Source organism: Piliocolobus tephrosceles, chromosome 5, assembly GCF_002776525.5.
Source record: "Piliocolobus tephrosceles isolate RC106 chromosome 5, ASM277652v3, whole genome shotgun sequence".
NCBI classification, from domain to species: Eukaryota; Metazoa; Chordata; class Mammalia; order Primates; family Cercopithecidae; genus Piliocolobus; species Piliocolobus tephrosceles.
In genome coordinates, this window is record NC_045438.1 from 116,549,816 (window position 1) to 116,570,251 (window position 20,436).

The 20,436-nt window shown below is 39.1% G+C and overlaps 1 protein-coding gene across 1 annotated transcript in view; it reads right to left on the bottom strand.

The window, feature by feature from the left end:
- The window catches only part of EFHC1 (EF-hand domain containing 1), an 81,641-nt gene that overhangs the window by 38,869 nt on the left and 22,336 nt on the right, over positions 1–20,436 (bottom strand). Inside the window, exons 3-4 of the mRNA XM_026455474.1 lie at positions 15,596–15,883; positions 1,007–1,156 (exon numbers count right to left, since the gene is read on the bottom strand). Of these exons, the coding sequence (XP_026311259.1) occupies positions 1,007–1,156; positions 15,596–15,883 (438 nt within the window). The remainder of the gene's footprint in view (positions 1–1,006; positions 1,157–15,595; positions 15,884–20,436) is intronic.

A 20,436-nucleotide genomic window follows, 5' to 3' on the forward strand; every position in this document is an offset into this window, starting at 1 on the left:
GATCCAAAATATTAGTCAGTGAAAGAGAAGCTAAATTAAAAGAGCAATGAAGTTCTTTCCATAGTGGTTTATAAATATTAATAAAGGTATATGTGAATATAGTATATATATAATTAGTATAGAAAAAATTTTTATTTATTAACCAGTCTTTTTTTGGTCCCATCAACACATATCTTCTAGCAATAATATAAACACAATCTTTTTTTTTTTTTTTTTTTTTTTGCTAGGCTTCTTCAAATCATGGGAATAAACAAAATCTTTAAATACAAAATAATAACAGATATATGACTGATATGAATAAAATCCTTAAAAGACCATGCTAGTGCTAGTTTACATTTTCTGAACTAAAAGGGGTTAAATGTCTAAAGAAAAGGAACAGCAAAGAAGCACTGAAGGTGATCTCTTCCTTTTCTCTCTCCCTTTAGTACAGAAAGGAAAGGATTTAAATCTGCTTATACACATCAGCTCACAAGGGAGAGGATTAGGAAGGTTGGAACGGAGTTGGAAAATGCTCAGAACATTCTGGACTCCAACATTAATATAACATTTAACAACAAAGCATCTGTAGTGGGGTTTCTGTGAAATTAAACATTTTAACATTAGAACCTACATATATGCATATTTTTGAAATTTCCCAATAATCGATTTATGGTTTCCCAAAGGAGTCTATGAAATTAGCTCATTTTAAGGGAAAAAAATTGTCAATTGGAAACGTGAGGTGGGAAGTAGATGTAGCTCAGGAATTGTTTTGAGATTTAAATGTTTGGTGGAATTCACAAAACAACTCCGCAACTCCACAATCTTCTTTGGATCTCCATATGAAATGCAGGCATTCCTGTACCTGTAACCCTTGATGAAAGCAGAAAGACAGTACTGTGTCCCAACAGTTCAATTATAGCTGTAATGTTTCAAAATAGTTACCAGTACAGCTACCCAAACCTTTTGCCAATAAGTATAGGTCACATTTGGAAATAAGTAAGCCTACTGCAGTTCCTCTGTCACTTACCTGTTTGTCAAAGGTGAGAAATTGCTTGAGTTGATCAAAGTCTGATGGGGTGACATACTTACGAAGAGGCTGTTTTCGGAGTTCGGTGTAAGGATCAAGAGCCATCTTCTCTGGTGGATTTAATTCAATTCCTTGGCTTTCTAAAAATACCTAAATAATTGAAAGTTAACAATGATCATCTTTCTTAGAGCTTTTTAGAGTAAGTTATAAACTGATGATATAAAAATAAGTGTATGGGCCAGGCACTGTGGCTCAGGCCTACAATCTCAGCACTTTGGGAGGCTGAGGTAGGAGGACTCCTGAAACGCAGGAGTTCACAACCAGCCTGAGCAACATAGTGAGACCCTGTTTCCACAAAAAAATTTAAAAGTTAGACTGGTTTGATGGCATTTGCCTGCAGTCCAGGCTACTCAGGAGGCTGAAGTGAGTGTACCGCTGGAGCTCAGGAGGTCGAGGCTGCAGTGAGCCATGATCATGACATTGCACTCCAGCCTGCATGACAGCAAGACCCTGCCTCAAAAAAACAAAAAAAGAAAGACAAAATGTAATCATGATTTCTATGCCATTGCTCAAGTTAAACATTAGTTTGCTGCTTGAGCGCATGTAAGCTGTATTAAGCTTCCAACTGAGCCAACTCCATAATGCAGATAATAATCGGGAGTTACCTGAAGTATTTTATATTGTTATATTGCTAGGTATTTGCTAAGCTAGTTGGGATGCACAATGGCAAAATAACTGTTTTCAAATATGAATTTAAATCAAATTTAGTTAGGTGACTGTAACAGAGTAAGTTTTAGGATTGCTTACTTCCATATATCTGGAACCTAACCATGGTTTCAAACAATACGTAATTCCTATTAGGTCTGGAGGCAAGCTGCACAATGGCCAAGTTAGGCTGAAATCATATTCCCAATTTTCTAATTCACTTAAAACAAATACTGTATATGATTAAGTCCATTCCCCTTACCAAAAAAGAAAAAAACAAAAGCATACCCACTGGTTATATTAGACCAGAAAACATTTTAGCAAAATAGGAAAGACAAACCAAGTGCTCAGATTTCACCAGACATTCCTGAAAGGGAAATGAGAAAGCAAACAACTTGGAAAACATATTTCAGGATATCGTCTGCAAAAAACTCCTCAACCTCACCAGAGAAGCCAACAATCAAATTAAGGAAATACAAAGAATCCCTGCAAGATTCTACACAAGGAGATCATCCCCAAGCCACAGAATCATCAGATTTTCAAAGGTCAAAATGAAAGAAAGAATGTTAAAAGCAGCTACAGAGAAAGGGCAGGTCACGTACAAAGGGAACCCCATCAGGCTAACACTGGACTTCTCAGCTGAAACCCTACAAGCCAGAAGAGATTGGGGGCCTATATTCAACATTCTTAAAGAAGAAAAATCTTCAACCAAGAATTTCATATCTAACCAAACTAAGTTTCTTAGCAAAGGAGAAATAAGATCCTTTTCAAATAAGCAAATACTGAGAGAGTTCATTACCACCAGACCCACCTTACAAGAGATCTTAAAAGGAACACTAAATATGGAAAGAAAAGGCCATTACCAGCCAATACAAAACACACTTAAGTACACAGACCAGTGACACTATAAAGCAACCACACAAACATGCCAGCATAATAACCAGCTAATAACACAATGACAGGATCAAATCCACACATATCAATACGAAACTTAAATATAAATGGGCTAAAGGCACCATTTAAAAGGCACAGAGGACAGGTATGGTGGCTTATGCCTGTAATCCTGTTACTTTGGAAGGCAGAGGTGGGTGGATCACTTGAGGTCAGGAGTTTAGGACCAGCCTGGCCAACATGGTGAAACCCCGTCTCTGCTAAAAAATACAAAAATTAGCCAGGCATGGTGGTACACACCTGTAATCCCAACTACTAGGGAGGCTGAGGCAGGAGAATCACTTGAACCCATGAGGCAGAGTTTGCAGTAAGCTGAGATCACGCCACTGCATGCCAGCCTGGGTGACAAAGTGAGATTCTGTCTCAAAAAAAAAAAAAAAAAGAAAAGAAAAAAATACTAAACAAAACAAAAAACTGAAAACAAAACACAGAATAACAAGCTGGATAAAAAAGGAAGACTCAATGGTATGCTGTCTTCAAGAGACCTATCTCACACCCAAAGGCTCAAAATAAAGGGATAGAGGAAAATCTACCAAGTAGATGGAAAATAGAAAAAAACAGGGGTTGTGGTCCTAATTTCAGACAAAATAGACTTTAAACCAACAAAGAAGGGCATTGTATAATGGTAAAGGATCCAACTCAACAACAAAAAAAACCCTAACTATGCTAAATACATATGCACCCAACATAGGAACACTCAGATTCAAAAAACAAGTTCCTAGAGATCTAAAACGAGACTTAAACTCCCACACAATAGCAGTGGGAGACTTTAACACTTCCCTGACAGTATCAAACAGATCATTGAGGCAGAAAATTAACAAAGATATTCAGGACCTAACTCAACATCGGACCAAATGAATCTGACCAACCTCTACAGAACTTTCCACCCAAAAACAACAGAGTATACATTATTCTCATCAGCACATGGCACATATTCTAAAATCAACCACATAATCAAACAGAAAACAATTATCAGGAAATGCAAAAGAATCAAAATCATAGCAAACACACTCCCAGATGACAGCATAATAAAAATAGAAGTCAAAACTGAAAAAAAAAAAAAATAAAAAAAAAAAAAACACTCAAAACCATGCAATTACATGGACATTAAACAATCTGCTCCTGAATGACTTTTGGGTAAATAATGAAATTAAGGCAGAAATCAAGAACTTCTTTGAAAGCAATGAGAACAAAGATACAACATACCAGAATCTCTGTGACACAGCTAAGGCAATACTAAGACGGAAATTTATAGCACTACATGCCCATGTCAAAAAGTTACATGTCAAATTAACGACCTAATATCACAACTGAAAAAACTACAGAAGCAAGAGCAAATCAACCTCAAAGCTAGCAGAAGACAAGGAATAACCAAAATGAGAGCTGAACTGAAGGAAATCAAGATACAAAAAACCATTCAAAAGATCAATGAATCCAAGAGTTGGTTTTTATTGAAAAGATAGGCCAGTAGCTAGACTAATGTAGAAGAGAGAAGATCTAAATAAACACAATTAGAAACAACAAAGGGGATGTTACCACTGACCTCACAGAAACATAAGCAACCATCAGAGAATATAATGAATAGCTGTATGCACACACACTAGAAAACCTAGAAGAGATGGATAAATTCCTGGACACATACACCCTCCCAAGACTGAACTAGGAAGAAACTGATTCCCTGAACAGACCGATAACAAGCTCTGAAATTTAATCAGTAATCAATAGCCTATAAACCAAAAAAGACCCAGAGCCAGATGGATTCACAGTTGAATTCTATCAGATATACAAAAAAGAGCTGGTACTATTCTTTTTTTTTTTTTTTTTGAGATGGAGTCTTGCTCTGTCACCCAGACTGGAGTGCAGTCGCACTATCTCGGCTTGCTGCAAGTTCCGCCTCCCAGGTTCATGCCATTCTCCTGCCTCAGCCCCCTGAGTAGCTGGGACTACAGGCGCCTGCCACCACGCCTGGCTAATTTTTTGTAATTTTAGTAGAGATGGGGTTTCAACATGTTAGCCAGGATGGTCTCGATCTCCTGACCTCATGATCCACCCACCTCGGCCTCCCAAAGTGCTGGGATCACAGGCATGAGCCACCACGCCTGGCCAAAAGCTGGTACTATTCTTACAGAAAATATTCCAAAAAGTTGAGGAGGAAGGATTCCTCTCTAACTCATTCTATGAGGCCAGCATCATTCTGATACCAAAACCTGGCAGAAACACAACAGAAAAAGAAAACTTCAGGACAATATATTTGATGAAAATCGATGCAAATATACTCAACAAAATATTTGCAAACTGAATCCAGAAGCACATCAAAAAGGTAATCCACCACAATCAAGTAGGCTTCATTCCCAGGATGCAAAGTTGGTTCAACATACACAAATCAATAAATGTGATTCATCACATAAACAAAACTGGAGACAAAAACCACATGATTATCTCAATTGCTATAGAAAAGACTTTGGATAAAATTCAGTATCCCTTAATGAGAAAAACTCTCAATAAACTAAGTAGGAGAGGTTCCAAGATGGCCGAATAGGAACAGCTCCAGTGTGAAGCTCCCAGTGTGAGTGACGCAGAAGACGGGTGATTTCTGCATTTCCAACTGAGGTAGCGGGTTCATCTCACTGGGGCTTGTCAGACAGTGGGTGCAGCCCACAGAGTAGGGCAGGGCATCGCCTCACCTGGGAAGTGCAAGGGGTCGGGGAATTCCCTTTCCCAGCAAAGGGGAGCTGTGACAGATGGTATCTGGAAAATCAGACACTCCCACCCTAATACTGTGCTTTTCCAATGGCCTTAGCAAACGGTACACCAGGAGATTATATCCTGCGCCTGGCTCGGAGGGTCCCACGTCCACTGAGCCTCTCTCACTGTTAGCAAAGCAGTCTGAGATCAAACTGCAAGGTGGCAGCGAGGCTGGGGGAGGGGCGTCCACTATTGCTGAGGCTTGAATAGGTAAACAAAGCAGCCGGGAAGCTCGAACTGGGTGGAACCTACTGCAGCTCAAGGAGGCCTGCCTGCCTCTGACTCCACCTCTGGGGGCAGGACATAGCTGAACAAAAGACAGCAGAAACTTCTGCAGACTTAAACATCCCTGTCTGACAGCTTTAAAGAGAGTAGTGGTTCTCCCAGCATGGAGTTTGAGATCTGAGAACAGACAGACTGCCTCCTCAAGTGGGTCCCTGACCCCTGAGTAGCCTAACTGGGAGACACCTACCAGTAGGGGCCAACTGACACCTCATACAGCCGGGTGCCCCTCTGAGACAAAGCTTCCAGAGGAAGGATCAGGCAGCAATATCTGCCATTCTGCAATATTTGCTGTTCTACAGCCTCCGCTGCTGATACGCAGGCAAACAGGATCTGGAGTGGACCTCCAGCAAACTCCTACAGACCTGCAGCTGAGGGTCCTGACTGTTAGAAGGAAAACTAACAAACAGAAAGGACATCTACACCAAAACCCCACCTGTACATCACCATCATCAAAGACGAAAGGTAGATAAAACCACAAAGATGGGGAGAAACCAGAGCAGAAAAGCTGAAAATTCTAAAAATCAGAGCGCCTCTTTTCCTCCAAAGGAACACAGCTCCTCGCCAGCAATGGAACAAAACTGGACAGAGAATGACTTTGACAAGTTGAGAGAAGAAGGCTTCAGACCATCAGTAATAACAAACTTCTCTGAGCTATAGGAGGATGTTCGAACCTATTGCAAAGAAGCTAAAAACCTTGAAAAAAGATTAGATGAATGGCTAACTAGAATAAACAGTGCAGAGAAGTCCTTAAATGACCTGATAGAGCTGAAAACCATGGTACGAGAACTATGTGATGCACGCACAAGCTTCAGTAGCCGATTTGAGCATGTGGAAGAAAGGGTATCAGTGACTGAAGATCAAATGAATGAAATGAAGTGAGAAGAGAAGTTTAGAGAAAAAAAGAGTAAAAAGAAACCAACCCTCCAAGAAATATGGAATTAGGTGAAAAGACCAAATCTACGTCTGATTGGTGTACCTGAAAGTGACAGGGAGAATGGAACCAAGTTGGAAAACGCGCCTCAGGATATTATCCAGGAGAACTTCCCCAACCTAGTGAGGTAGGCCAACATTCAAATTCAGGAAATAAAAAGAACGCCACAAAGATACTCCTTGAGGAGAGCAACTCAAAGACACATAATTGTCAGATTCACCAAAGTTGAAATGAAGGAAAAAAATGTTAAGGGAAGCCACAGAGAAAGATCGGGTTACCCACAAAGGGAAGCCCATCAGACCAAGAGCGGATCTCTCAGCAGAAACTCTACAAGCCAGAAGAGAGTGGGGGCCAATATTCAAGATTCTTAAGGAAAATAATTTTCAACCCAGAATTTCATATCCAGCCAAACTAAGCTTCATAAGTGAGGGAGAAATAAAATCCTTTACATGCAAACAAATACTGAGAGATTTTGTCACCACCAGGCCTGCCCTACAAGAGCTCCTGAATGAAGCACTAAACGTGGAAAGGAAAAACCAGTACCACCTACTGCAAAAACATGCCAAATTGTAAAAACCCTCAATGCTAGGAAGAAACTGCATCAACCAGCGAGTAAAATAACCAGCTAACATCATAATGACAGGATCAAATTCACATATAACAATATTAACCTTAAATGTAAATGGGCTAAATGCTCCAATTAAAAGACACAGACTGGCAAATTGGATAAAGACTTAAGACCCATCAGTGTGTTGTATTCAGGAGACCCATCTCATGTTCAGAGACACACACAGGCTCAAAATAAAGGGATGGAGGAAGATCTACCAAGCAAATGGAAAACAAAAAAAAAAAAAAAAGCAGGGGTTGCAATCCTAGTCTCTGATAAAACAGACTTTAAACCATCAAAGATCAAAAGAGACAAAGAAGACCATTACATAATGGTAAAGGGATCAATTCAACAAAAAGAGCTAACTATCCTAAATATATATGCACCCAATACAGGAGCGCCCAGATTCATAAAGCAAGTCTTTAGAGACCTACAAAGAAACTTAGACTCCCACACAATAATAATGGGAAACTTTAACACCCCACTGTCAACATTAGACAGATCAACGAGACAGAAAGTTAACAAGGATATCCAGGAATTGAACTCAGCTCTGCACCAAGTGGATTCAATGCCATCCCCATCAAGCTACCAAGGACTTTCTTCACAGAATTGGAAAAAACTGCTTTAAAGTTCATATGGAACCAAAAAAAAGCCCGCATTTGCCAAGACAATCCAAAGCCAAAAGAGCAAAGCTGGAGGCATCATGCTACCTGACTTCAAACTACACTACAAGGCTATAGTAACCAAAACAGCATGGTACTGGTACCAAAACAGAGATATAGAACAATGGAACAGAACAGAGCCCTCGGAAATAACACCACACATCTACAACCATCTGATCTTTGACAAACCTGACAAAAACAAGAAATGGGGAAATGATTCCCTATTTAATGAATGGTGCTGGGAAAACTGGCTAGCCATATGTAGAAAGCTGAAACTGGATCCCTTCCTCACACCTTATACAAAAATTAGTTCAAGATGGATTAAAGACTTAAATGTTAGACATAAAATCTTAAAAACCCTAGAAGAAAACCTAGGCAATACCATTCAGGACATAGACATGGGTAAGGACTTCATGACTAAAACACCAAAAGCAGTGGCAATAAAAGCCAAAATTGACAAATGGGATCTAATGAAACTAAAGAGCTTCTGCACAGCAAAAGAAACTACCATCAGAGAGAACAGGTAACTTACAGAATGGGAGAAAATTTTTACAATCTACCCAACTGACAAAGGGCAAACATCCAGAATCTACAAAGAACTTAAACAAATTTACAAGGAAAAAATCAAACAACCACATCAAAAAGTGAGCAAAGGATATGAACAGACACTTCTCAAAAGAAGACATTTATGCAGCCAACAGACACATGAAAACTATTCCAATCAATAGAAAAAGAAGGAATCCTCCCTAACTCATTTTATGAGGCCAACATCATCCTGCTACCAAAGCCTGGCAGAGACACAACAAAAATAGTGAATTTTAGACCAATATCCCTGATGAACATCGATGCAAAAATCCTCAATAAAATACTGGCAAACCGAATCCAGTAGCACATCAAAAAGCTCATCCACCATGATCAAGTCGGCTTTATCACTGGGATGCAAGGCTGGTTCAACATATGCAGCAAATCAATAAACGTAATCCAGCATATAAACAGAACCAAAGACAAAAACCACATGATTATCTCAATAGATGCAGAAAAGGCCTTTAACAAAATTCAGCAGTCCTTCATGCTAAAAACTCTCAATAAATTCAGTATTGATGGAACGTATCTCAAAATAATAAGAGCTATTTATGACAAACCCACAGCCAATATCATACTGAATGGGCAAAAACTGGAAAAATTCCCTTTGAAAACTGGCACAAGATAGGGATGCCCTCTCTCACCACTCCTATTCAACATAGTGTTGGAAGTTCTGGCTAGGGCAATCAGGCAAGAGAAAGAAATCAAGGGTATTCAGTTAGGAAAAGAAGAAGTCAAATTGTCCCTATTTGCAGATGACATGATTGTATATTTAGAAAACTCCATCATCTCAGCCCAAAATCTCCTTAAACTGATAAGAAACTTCAGCAGTCTCAGGATACAAAATCAATCAAAAATCACAAGCATTCTTATACACCAGTAACAGACAAACAGAGAGCCAAATCATGAATGAACTTCCATTCACAATTGCTTCAAAGAGAATAAAATACCTACGAATCCAACTTACAAGGGATGTAAAGGACCTCTTCAAGGAGAACTACAAACCACTGCTCAGTGAAATAAAAGAGGACACAAACAAATGGAAGAGCATACCATGCTCATGGATAGGAAGAATCAATATCGTGAAAATGGCCATACTGCCCAAGGTCATTTATAGATTCAATGCCATCCCCATTAAGCTACCAATGACTTTCTTCACAGAACTGGAAAAAACTGCTTTAAAGTTCATATAGAAGCAAAAAAGACCCCGCATTGCCAAGACAATTCTAAATCAAAAGAACAAAGCTGGAGGCATCACACTACCTCACTTCAAACTGTACTACAAGGCTACAGTAACCAAAACAGCATGGTACTGGTACCAAAACAGAGATATAGATCAATGGAACAGAACAGAATCCTCAGAAATAATACCACACATCTACAGCCATCTGATCTTTGACAAACCTGAGAAAAACAAGAAATGGGGAAAGGATTCCCTATTTAATAAATGGTGCTGGGAAAATTGGCTAGCCATAAGTAGAAAGCTGAAACTGGATCCTTTCCTTACTCCTTACACGAAAATTAATTCAAGATGGATTAGAGACTTAAATGTTAGACCTAATACCATTAAAAACCCTAGAAGAAAACCTAGGTAATACCATTCAGGACATAGGCATGGGCAAGGACTTCATGTCTAAAACACCAAAAGCTACGGCAACAAAAACCAAAATTGACATATGGGATCTAATGAAACTAAAGAGAATCTGCACAGCAAAAGAAACTACCATCAGAGTGAACAGGCAACCTACAGAAATGGAGAAAATTTTTGCAATCTACTCATCTGACAAAGGGCTAATATCCAGAACCTACAAAGAACTCAAACAAACTTACGAGAAAAAAACAAACAACCCCATCAAAAAGTGGGCAAAGGATATGAATGGACATTTCTCAAAAGAAGACATTCATACAGCCAACAGGCACATGAAAAAATGCTCATCATCACTGGCCATCAGAGAAATGCAAATCAAAACCACAATGAGATACCATCTCACACCAGTTAGAATGGCAATCATTAAAAAGTCAGGAAACAACAGGTGCTGGAGAGGATGTGGAGAAATAGGGACACTTTTACACTGTTGATGGGATTATAAACTGGTTCAACCACTGTGGAAAACAGTATGGCGATTCCTCAGAGATCTAGAACTAGAAATACCATATGATCCAGCCATCCCATTACTGGTTATATACCCAAAGGATTATAAATCATGCTGCTATAAAGACACACGCACACGTATGTTTATTGTGGCACTATTCACAATAGCAAAGACTTGGAATCAACCCAAATGTCCATCAGTGACAGACTGGATTAAGAAAATGGGGCACATATACACCATGGAATACTATGCAGCCATAAAAAAGGATGAATTCATGTCCTTTGTAGAGACATGGATGCAGCTGGAAACCATCATTCTCAGCAAACTATTGGAAAAACAGAAAACCAAACACTGCATGTTCTCACTCATAGGTGGGAACTGAACAATGAGATCACTCGGACTCTGGAAGGGGAACATAACACACCGGGGCCTATTATGGGGAGGGGGGAGGGGGGAGGGATGACATTGGGAGTTATACCTGATGTAAATGACGAGTTGATGGGTGCTGACGAGTTGATGGGTGTAGCACACCAACATGGCACAAGTATACATATGTAACAAACCTGCACATTGTGCACATGTACCCTAGAACTTAAAATATAATTAAAAAAAAAAAAGAAAAAATGCTCATCATCACTGGTCATCACAGAAATGCAAAATGCAAATCAAAACCATAATGAGATACCATCTCACATCTGTTAGAATGGTGATCATTAAAAAGTCAGGTAACAACAGGTGCTGGAGAAGATGTGGAGAAACAGGAACGCTTTTACACTGTTGATGAGACTCTAAACTAATTCAACCACTGTGGAAGACAGTGTCGTGATTCCTCAAGGATCTAGAACTAGAAATACCATTTGACCCAGCCATCTCATTACTGGGTATATACCCAAAGGATTATAAATCATGCTGCTATAAAGTCACATGCACACGTATGTTTATTGCGGCACTATTCACAATAGCAAAGACTTGGAATCAACCCAAATGTCCATCAGTGACAGACTGGATTAAGAAAATGGGGCACATATACACCATGGAATACTATGCAGCCATAAAAAAGGATGAGTTCATGTCCTTTGAAGGGACATGGATGAAGCTGGAAACCATCATTCTCAAACTATCACAAGGACAGAAAACCAAACACTGCATGTTCTCACTCATAGGTGGGAATTGAACAATGAGAACACTTGGACACAGGGTTGGGAACATCACACACCAGTGCCTGTTGTGGGGTGAGGGGAGCAGGGAGGGAGAGCTTTAGGAGATATTCCTAATGTAAATGACAAGTTAATGGGTGCAGCACACCAACATGGCACATGTATACATACGTAATAAACCTACACGTTGTGCACATGTACCCTAGAACTTAAAGTATAATAATAAATAAATACATAAATAGGTATTAAAGGAACACACTTCAAAATAAAAAGAGCCATCTATTAAAAACCCACAGCCAACATTATATTGAACAGGGAAAAGCTGGAAGCATTCCTCTTGAAAACTGATGCAAGAAAAGGATGCCCTCTCTCACAACTTCTATCCAACACAGTATTGGAAGTCTTGGCCAGAACAATCAGGCAAGAGAAAGAAATGAAGGACATCCAAGTAGGAAGAGAGAAAGTCAAACTATCACTGTTTGGAGACAACATGATTCTATATCTAGAAAACTCCATAGCCTCATCCCAAAAACTCCTTAAGGTAATAAACAATTTCAGCAAAATTTTAGGACACAAAATCAACATACAAAAATCACTAGCATTCCTATACACCAACAACAGCCAAGCTGAGAGCAAAATCAGGAACACAATCCCATTTACAACTGTCACAAAAAGAATAAAATACCTAGGAATGCAGCTAACCATGGAGGTGAAAGATCTCTACAATGAGAATTACAAAACACTGCTTAACGAAATCAGGTGACATGAGCAAATGAAAACACATTACATGCTCATGGATACGAAGAATTAATATCTTTAAAGTCACCATACTGCCCAAAGCAATGTACAGATTCAATGCTATTCCTTTCAAATTGCCAATGACACTCTTCACAGAACTAGGAAAAAAATACTTCAAAATGCAGTGGTATTCAAAAAGAGCCTGAATAGTCAAGGCAATTCTAAGCAAAAGAACAAATCTGGAGGCATCACGTTACCTGCCTTCAAACTACACTACAGGGCTACAGTAACCAAAACAGTATGGTACTGGTACAAAAACAGACACAAAGACCAACAGAACAGAACAGGGAGCTCAGAAATAAGGCTGCACACCTCTAGTTATCTGATCTTCAACGAAGTTGACAAAAACAAGCAATGGAAAAAGGTGCTGGGATAACCTGCTAGCCATATGCAGAAGATTGAAACTGGACTCCTTTCTTATGCCAGATATAAAAATCAACTTAAGATAGATTAAAGACTTAAATGTAAAACCAAAGACTATAAACACCCTGGAAGACAACTAAGGCAACACCATTCTAAATATAGGAATGGGCAAAGATTTCATAACCAAAAGCAATCACTACAAAAGAAAAATTGACAAATGGCATCTAATTAAACGTAAGAGTTTCTGCAGAGCAAAAGAAAGCATCAACAGAGTAAAAGGACAGTCTAAAGAATGGGAAATAAATATTTGCAAACTATGCATCTGACAAAGTCCAATATGCACCATCTATAAGAAACTTTAATTTACAAGAAAAAAAGCAAAGAACCCCATTAAAAAGTGGGCAAAGGACATAAACAGACACTTCTCAAAAGAAGACATACACAAGGCCAATAAACATATGAAAAAAAAAAAGCTCAATATCACTGATCATTAGAGAAATGCAAATCAAAACCACAATGAAATACCATCTCACACCAGTCAGAATGGTTATTATTAAAAAGTCAAAAAATAACAGGTGCTGTCAAGGTCGTGGAGAAAAAGAAATGTTTATACACTGTTGATGAGAGTATAAATTAGTTCAACCATTGTAGAAAGCAGTGTGGTGATTCCTAAAAGACCTGAAAACAGAACTACCATTTGACCTAGGAATCTCATTATTGAGTATATACCCAAAGGAACATAAATCATTCTGCCATAAAGACATAGCCACAAGTATGTTCATTGCAGCACTATTCACAATAGCAAAGACATGGAATCAACCTGAATGCCCATCAGTGGTAAACTGGAAAAAGAAAATGTGATACATATACGCATACATATCCATATCCATATCCATATCCACATACACATACATATACATGAAGGTGCCACACTTTTTGCATTTTTGGTTTTCGTTGGTGGTTTTGCTGTTTAAAGGGTCCCAATGCCTAGCACTGAAGTGCTATTTAGTGTTCCTAAGCACAAGAAGGCTGTAACACACCGCATAGAGAAAATGCAAGTCTTAGATAAGCTTTGTTCAGACATGAGTTATAGTGCTGTTGGGTGTGAGTTTAATGTTAATGAATCAACCATATATATTAAATAAGGTGTCTTTAAACAGAAACACATATAAATCAAACTTACATATTGATCAGTTGACAAAAATGTGGCCAGAGATTGGTGGGAACCCAACCCTGTATTTCCTCTAAGACCAGTGGTTCAGTATTCACTAATTCAGTATTTGTATAATTACTGTGAATAATGAGAACTGACTATAAATAGATCAACTGTTCAGTGATTAATTTGCAAATGTTCAAATTGCCCATAAAAACACAACCGTAAAAATAATTGTTATGAAAACACAACAGTAAAAATAATTGTTAATGCCTTTATGTTTAGATAACATTTTACAATTTCTCACTGTTGGTACAATTGTGAAACTGCCTATGATATATAAGACCTCAGACACCTAAAAAACAAAGAGATAAAAATATGGTGGAATGGGAGAATATCTCAAAGATGGTCTAGCACCTCTACTTTTGAAGCTATTTTTCTCTAATGTTTTGGAATGGCACTGATGCCATGGCTCCTTTCCTTACTTCCTTCAGGCCTCTATTCATGTGTCATCTTATCACTGAGGCATTCTCTGATCCACCTTTATAAAGAGCCCCTCAACTTCCATTCCCTTTACTCAGCTTTACTTTTCTCCATTGCTCTTATCATCATCTGACATATAATCAGTCTATTTATTTGCTATTGTTTATCTCCTCCAACAAGATTGGAACCTCTATAGAGGCAAGTCCTTACATTTGGCACCTAGAACACTGCCTGGAACAAAGCAGGCATGCAAATAAATATTTGTTAAATAAACTAAATGAGAACAATAATGGATTCATAGAAGCTCACCGCATGTAAAAATTAGTCAAATATGGCACTAGGTATCCTGGAATAAGGACATAAAATACTTCAGAAACTATATCTTTGCTGCTAGAAATATTTTTTAACTAAGACAAATTGGAATTGACTTTCTAATTCCTACACTTTGTAGTAAAGAAAGGCCATCTATAGCCTCTATGCATGTAACTTTAAGAAGGGTTTCCTTTGTATTAAAAAATCCAAACTTATGAAATTAAGAAAGTAGAGGACTTTTTACATATAGAAGAGTTTTTTTCATTTAAAAATGGTTTTATTTCAGAAATTCTTTAGATGGTAAGCTTTCCTAGAATATAGCAAGTATCATTTACCAAAAATATATGAGCTACACAAAAAGTTTTAGGCTCATATCTGCTAATAGAAGTAGTGATATTTTCGTAAGCTCACACTTAAGATAAAACGTTTAATCCCTCTTCCATACTTCCATCCCAGCAGGGGTGCTATTCCCCTACTCTCTATTTGAACTGCCATTTTAACCTGGTTTCTTACCAAACGATTCATCTATGATGAGAGTTTGATTTTGAGTGAATAAGTATCAATATCATTCTGAAAAAATTATGTTACTACTAGTGTTGGCACATATTAGCACATACACACATGCAAATATCTAGCCAACCATAATAATTCATGCAGGACAGATTACCAATGTCCTCCCCTTACTCTAATAAATGAAATGTATCCTTCCATAAATTAGAATGATGCCTCAGACCCCACAACTGTCAAAAATATATGCTATACCTGTGTGAATTGGTCACAGTCAACAACGCGGAAAGTTTTGCCATAAATTGTGATGTTTATTCCTCGATTTAGGTCTTTCCAATGGTAATGGTCACCCCGGTCATTCTTGGCTAGCCGCTGGCGTTTTATTAACTTGCCTTGAGGGATTCCAGAATTTTCTACAACAGGCTCTATGACAGACATGCTGTCATCTTCTAGATAATAGTAAATGTTCACTTGACGGATCCTATACTGTTCCTCAGTTGACATAGGAACATCTTCTTGGAAATAGGCATCGAATTTCAATACCTGTAACATGCAAGGAAAGGAGAAATGGTGTACTATTAGCTTGTCATAGTCATCTGAAAAATATCAAGTACCCTCCTGAAAACCGAACCACACAGGGAGATTTTAACACTCATCACTCCTATCCTGTAAATCTTGATACTCTAAAACTACAGACACTGCAAACTATAGTCCATGGGACAAATCTAACCTGTCACCTGTTTTTTTATGACCTGCAAGCTAAGAATGGGTTTTATATATTTAAATGGTTTAAAAAATTTAAAAAAAATTTCATAACACATGGAAATTATACAAATTTAAATTTTCAATCCACAAATAACTATGTAAATAATTTATGCCTTTTTGTTAACAGCTGCTCTCCCATTACAAGGGAAGAGTTGAACAGTTGTGACAGAGATACACAGACTAAATTGTGTCCCCCTCATCCCCAAAATTTGTATGTTGAACCCCTAACCCTCAATGTGACTATATTTGGAGACAGGATAATTAAGGTTAAACGAGATCTCAAGGATAGGGGTATGCCACCTTTAAGTCTAATCCCATAGAACTGGTGGCCTTAGAAGAGAAGGAGGAAAGAAAGAGAGTTACTTCCCTCTCCTAACTCCCACATGTACACACCAAGGTAAGGCCACATGAAGACACAGCAAGAAGACCGCTGTATGCAAGCCAGGAAGAGAGCCCTCACCAGAATTCAAACAGTGGCAATAACAGAAGCAGAGGAAGGAAACCCAGCAGCAGTATGCAGGCTATGATGGAGGAGGAAGTACCAGGCATGGCAATCAGATTGAAAGCCCCCTGAATAGTCCAGGTCTGCAGTAATTAATTAGCAGCAATGGAAAAGCAGAAATCTGACTGGATTGATAGTAAGGAAGTGGGAAGATGGAAGCAGATGAGGTATTAAGGAAAACCCAGTGCTGGCGATATAGTGGTGATCCCACAGAAATGTAAACATAAGGAGAAGATAATTTGGGTATGGCAGATGGTAAGTTTGATTTTAGACTTACTGAATTTAAATGACAGCACAAGTTGTATACCGCGGGGGGTAATTTATACTGCAGGACTGGGTTTAGGGGAAGAAGTAAATATTACAGAACATTCAAGGATAATACAAACATTTTTGGCCAAGCAACTGAAAGAATAGAATTACTATCAAATTGATATGAAGAAGATTGCTGCAGAACAGATTTTGGGGGTAAGAAGACAAAATTGGGAGTTTAGTTTTAGATAGGCTTAATTTGAGATATTTATTAGACATTCAAGAGGAGATGTCAAATAGGCATTTATGTATATATATGTTAGAGGACAACTTATCATCATAAAGAGGACATTTCAAGCCATGAACCTGGGCAACTCACCAAAGGAGTGAGAAGAGAATCACAGAGAAGATAACCAAAGATCGAGTCTGTGGCCACAGCCATGTTGTCAAACCATCTGTTTTCTAAGACTGGTGGGCATGAAAATGCCTATGGCCACAGGAAGTTGGCCTCAGAATGGGAGGCAAGGAGATATATAGATATATCTGTATCAAGGAGATATAGATATAGATATAGATATCAAGGAGATATATATATATATATATATATGCCCATCAGTGGTATATATGCCCATCCTTGATATATATACATATCTCCTTGATATATATATATATATAATATATCTCCTTGATATATATATCTCTCTCTCCTTGATATATCTGTGTGTGTGTGTGTGTGTGTGTGTAAGGTCTCAGGTAAAGAATATGCTAACCGAAAAGAATTACTTAATTGATTGTTAATTTTTAAAAGGCACTTATCTATTTATTAAGAACAGAATTAAGAGTTCTGTGCTCCTCCCACAAAGAATGACTGGGGGAGAAGAGTTAACGAAGAAAAGCTCTTTGGAAAGTTTCCCTGGAATCATGGCAGATGGAAGGAAGGACTAGATTGCAGCTCCCACTCAGACAGGCAGAGCAGCGTGTGAAGGCTCACACTGTGAACTTTTGCTCCAGGATGACTGCAAGAGTAAATTAGGAAAGCGGAGAGAATCCACAGACCCTCTGAAGGAAGCAGATTGCTCCTACAGGACCCAGGAGACACCCCAAATACTGTGAGTGCCCAAACCATGGAAGTGGGAAAAGGAGATCAACTGCCCCCAAACACACACCCCCACTGAGGAACCTGAAGGTCCAGATTACAGAAGATTCTGACCTTACCTGGAGCTGGGTCAATTCAGACAGCCGAGTGAAATACAGGGGTAGAGGAAGCAGCGGGAAAAGTCTTGTGGTCTCGCTGGGGTCCCCTACCAAGCCATTTCTGCCTTGCTTCACAGGGGTACTTGGGGACGGCAGCCAGAGGCACTGGGAAAAGGCCACAGGAAGAAGGGAACCTCCAGCTGAACTCTGTAACAATTTGAACCAATCAAGAAATCTCCTGACCAGAACTCCGGAGAGGGTGTGAATCCAGTGTGCAGATTCCACAGGTGGGGGAAGAAGGAAAGCCCCACTTGCTTTCAAAGCCGGGAGGCAGGTAGCCTGGGGCAAGTTCTCAGCCCTGCTCACCCAATGCCTGGAAACAGACTTGGTGCTGTTGGAGAGGGGCGGGACAGTGGGAGTGAGACTGGACCTCTGGGTTGCATGGGGGCTGGGTGAGGCCTGTGATTGCTGGCTTTCCCCTACTTCCCTGACAACTTCAAGTACACAGTAGAGGCAGCCATAATCTTCCCAGGAACATAACTCCACTGACCTCAGACCCTCACCCCCAGCCCCCACAGCAGCCACAACAAGACCTGCCTAAGGAGAGTCTGAGCTCAAACACATCTTGCCCTGCCCCAACTTAATGGTCCTTCCCTACCCACCCTGGTAACTGAAGACAAAGGGCATACACTCTTGGGAGTTCTAGGGGCCCACCCACTGCCTGCTCCCCCGCATACTACCACAGCTAATGCTATCTTGAAAACACCACCTCCTGGCAGGAGACCAACCAAAACAAAAATAGTACGTTAAACAACCAAGGCTAAGGACCCTCACAGAGTCTGCTTCACCCCCCTGCCACCTCCACTGGAGCAGGTGCCAGTATCCATGGCTGAGAGATCCACAGATGGCTCACAGCACAGGACTCTGCAGAAAACCCCCAGTACCAACCTGGAGCCTGGTAGACTTGCTGGATGGCTAGATCCAGAAGAGAGATAACAATCACTACAGCTCGGCTCCCAGAAAGCCACATCCCCATAGGAAAAGGGAGAGAGTGCTACATCAAGGGAACACCCCATGGAGCAAAAGAAGCTGAACAACAACCTTGAGCCCTAGACCTTCCCTCTGACAGAGTCTACCCAAATGAGAAGAAACCAGAAAACCAACTCTGGTAATATGACAAAATAAGGTTCTTTAATGCTTCCCAAAAATCACACCAGCTCATCAGCAACAGATTGAAACCAAGAAGAAATCCCTAATTTACCTAATAATTTAGAAGGTTAGTTATTAAGCTAATCAAGGAGGCACCAGAGAAAGGCAAAGCCCAATTTAAGGAAATCAAAAAGATGATACAAGACGTGAAGGGAAAAATTTTCAATGAAATGGCATAAATAAAAAACAATCAAAACTTCAGGAAAAAACAATGGATGTGCTTATAGAAATGCAAACTTCTGGAAAGTCTCAGCAATAGAATCAAACAAGCAGAAGGAAGAACTTCAGAGCTCAAAGACAAGGTTTTCTAATTAACCCAATCCAACAAAAACAAAGAAAAAAGAATAAGAAAATATGAACAAAGCCTCTAAAAAGTTTGGGATTACATTAAATAACCAAACCTAAAAATAATCAGCATTCCTGAAGAAGAAAAATCTAAAATTCTGGAAAACATATTTGGGGGAATAATCAAGGAAAACGTCCCCAGCCTTGCTAGAGATGTAGACAACCAAATACAAGAAGCTCAAAGAATACCTGGGAAATTCACTACAAAACGATCATCACCTAGGCACACTTTCCTCAGGTTATTTAAAGTTAAGATGAAGGAAAGAATCTTAAGAGCTGTGAAGCAAATGCACCAGGTAACCTATAAAGGAAAACCTATCAGATTAACAGCAGTTTCTCAGCAAAAACCCTACAAGCTAGAAGGGACTGGGGCCCTATCTTCAGCCTCTTAAAATAAAAGAATTATCACCAAGAATTTTGTATTCAGTGAAACTAAGCTTCATAAATGAATGAAAGATACAGTCTTTTTCAGAAAAACAAATTCTGAGGGAATTTGCCACTACCAAGCTACCACTACAAAAACTGCTAAAAAGAGCTCTAAATCTTGAAACCAATCAAAACACATCAAAACAGAACCTCTGTAAAGCATAAATCTCACAGGACCTATAAAACAAAAATATAATTAAAAACAAAAAACAAAAAATCCAGGTATACAGGCAACAAATACTACGATGAACGGAATGATATCTCACATCTCAATACTAATGTTGAATGTAAATAGCCTAAAAGCTCCACTTAAAAGATACAGAACCGCAGAATGGATAAGAATTCACCAACCGAATTTTTTGAGCGTTTTTAGCATGAAGGGCTGTTGAATTTTGTCAAAAGCCTT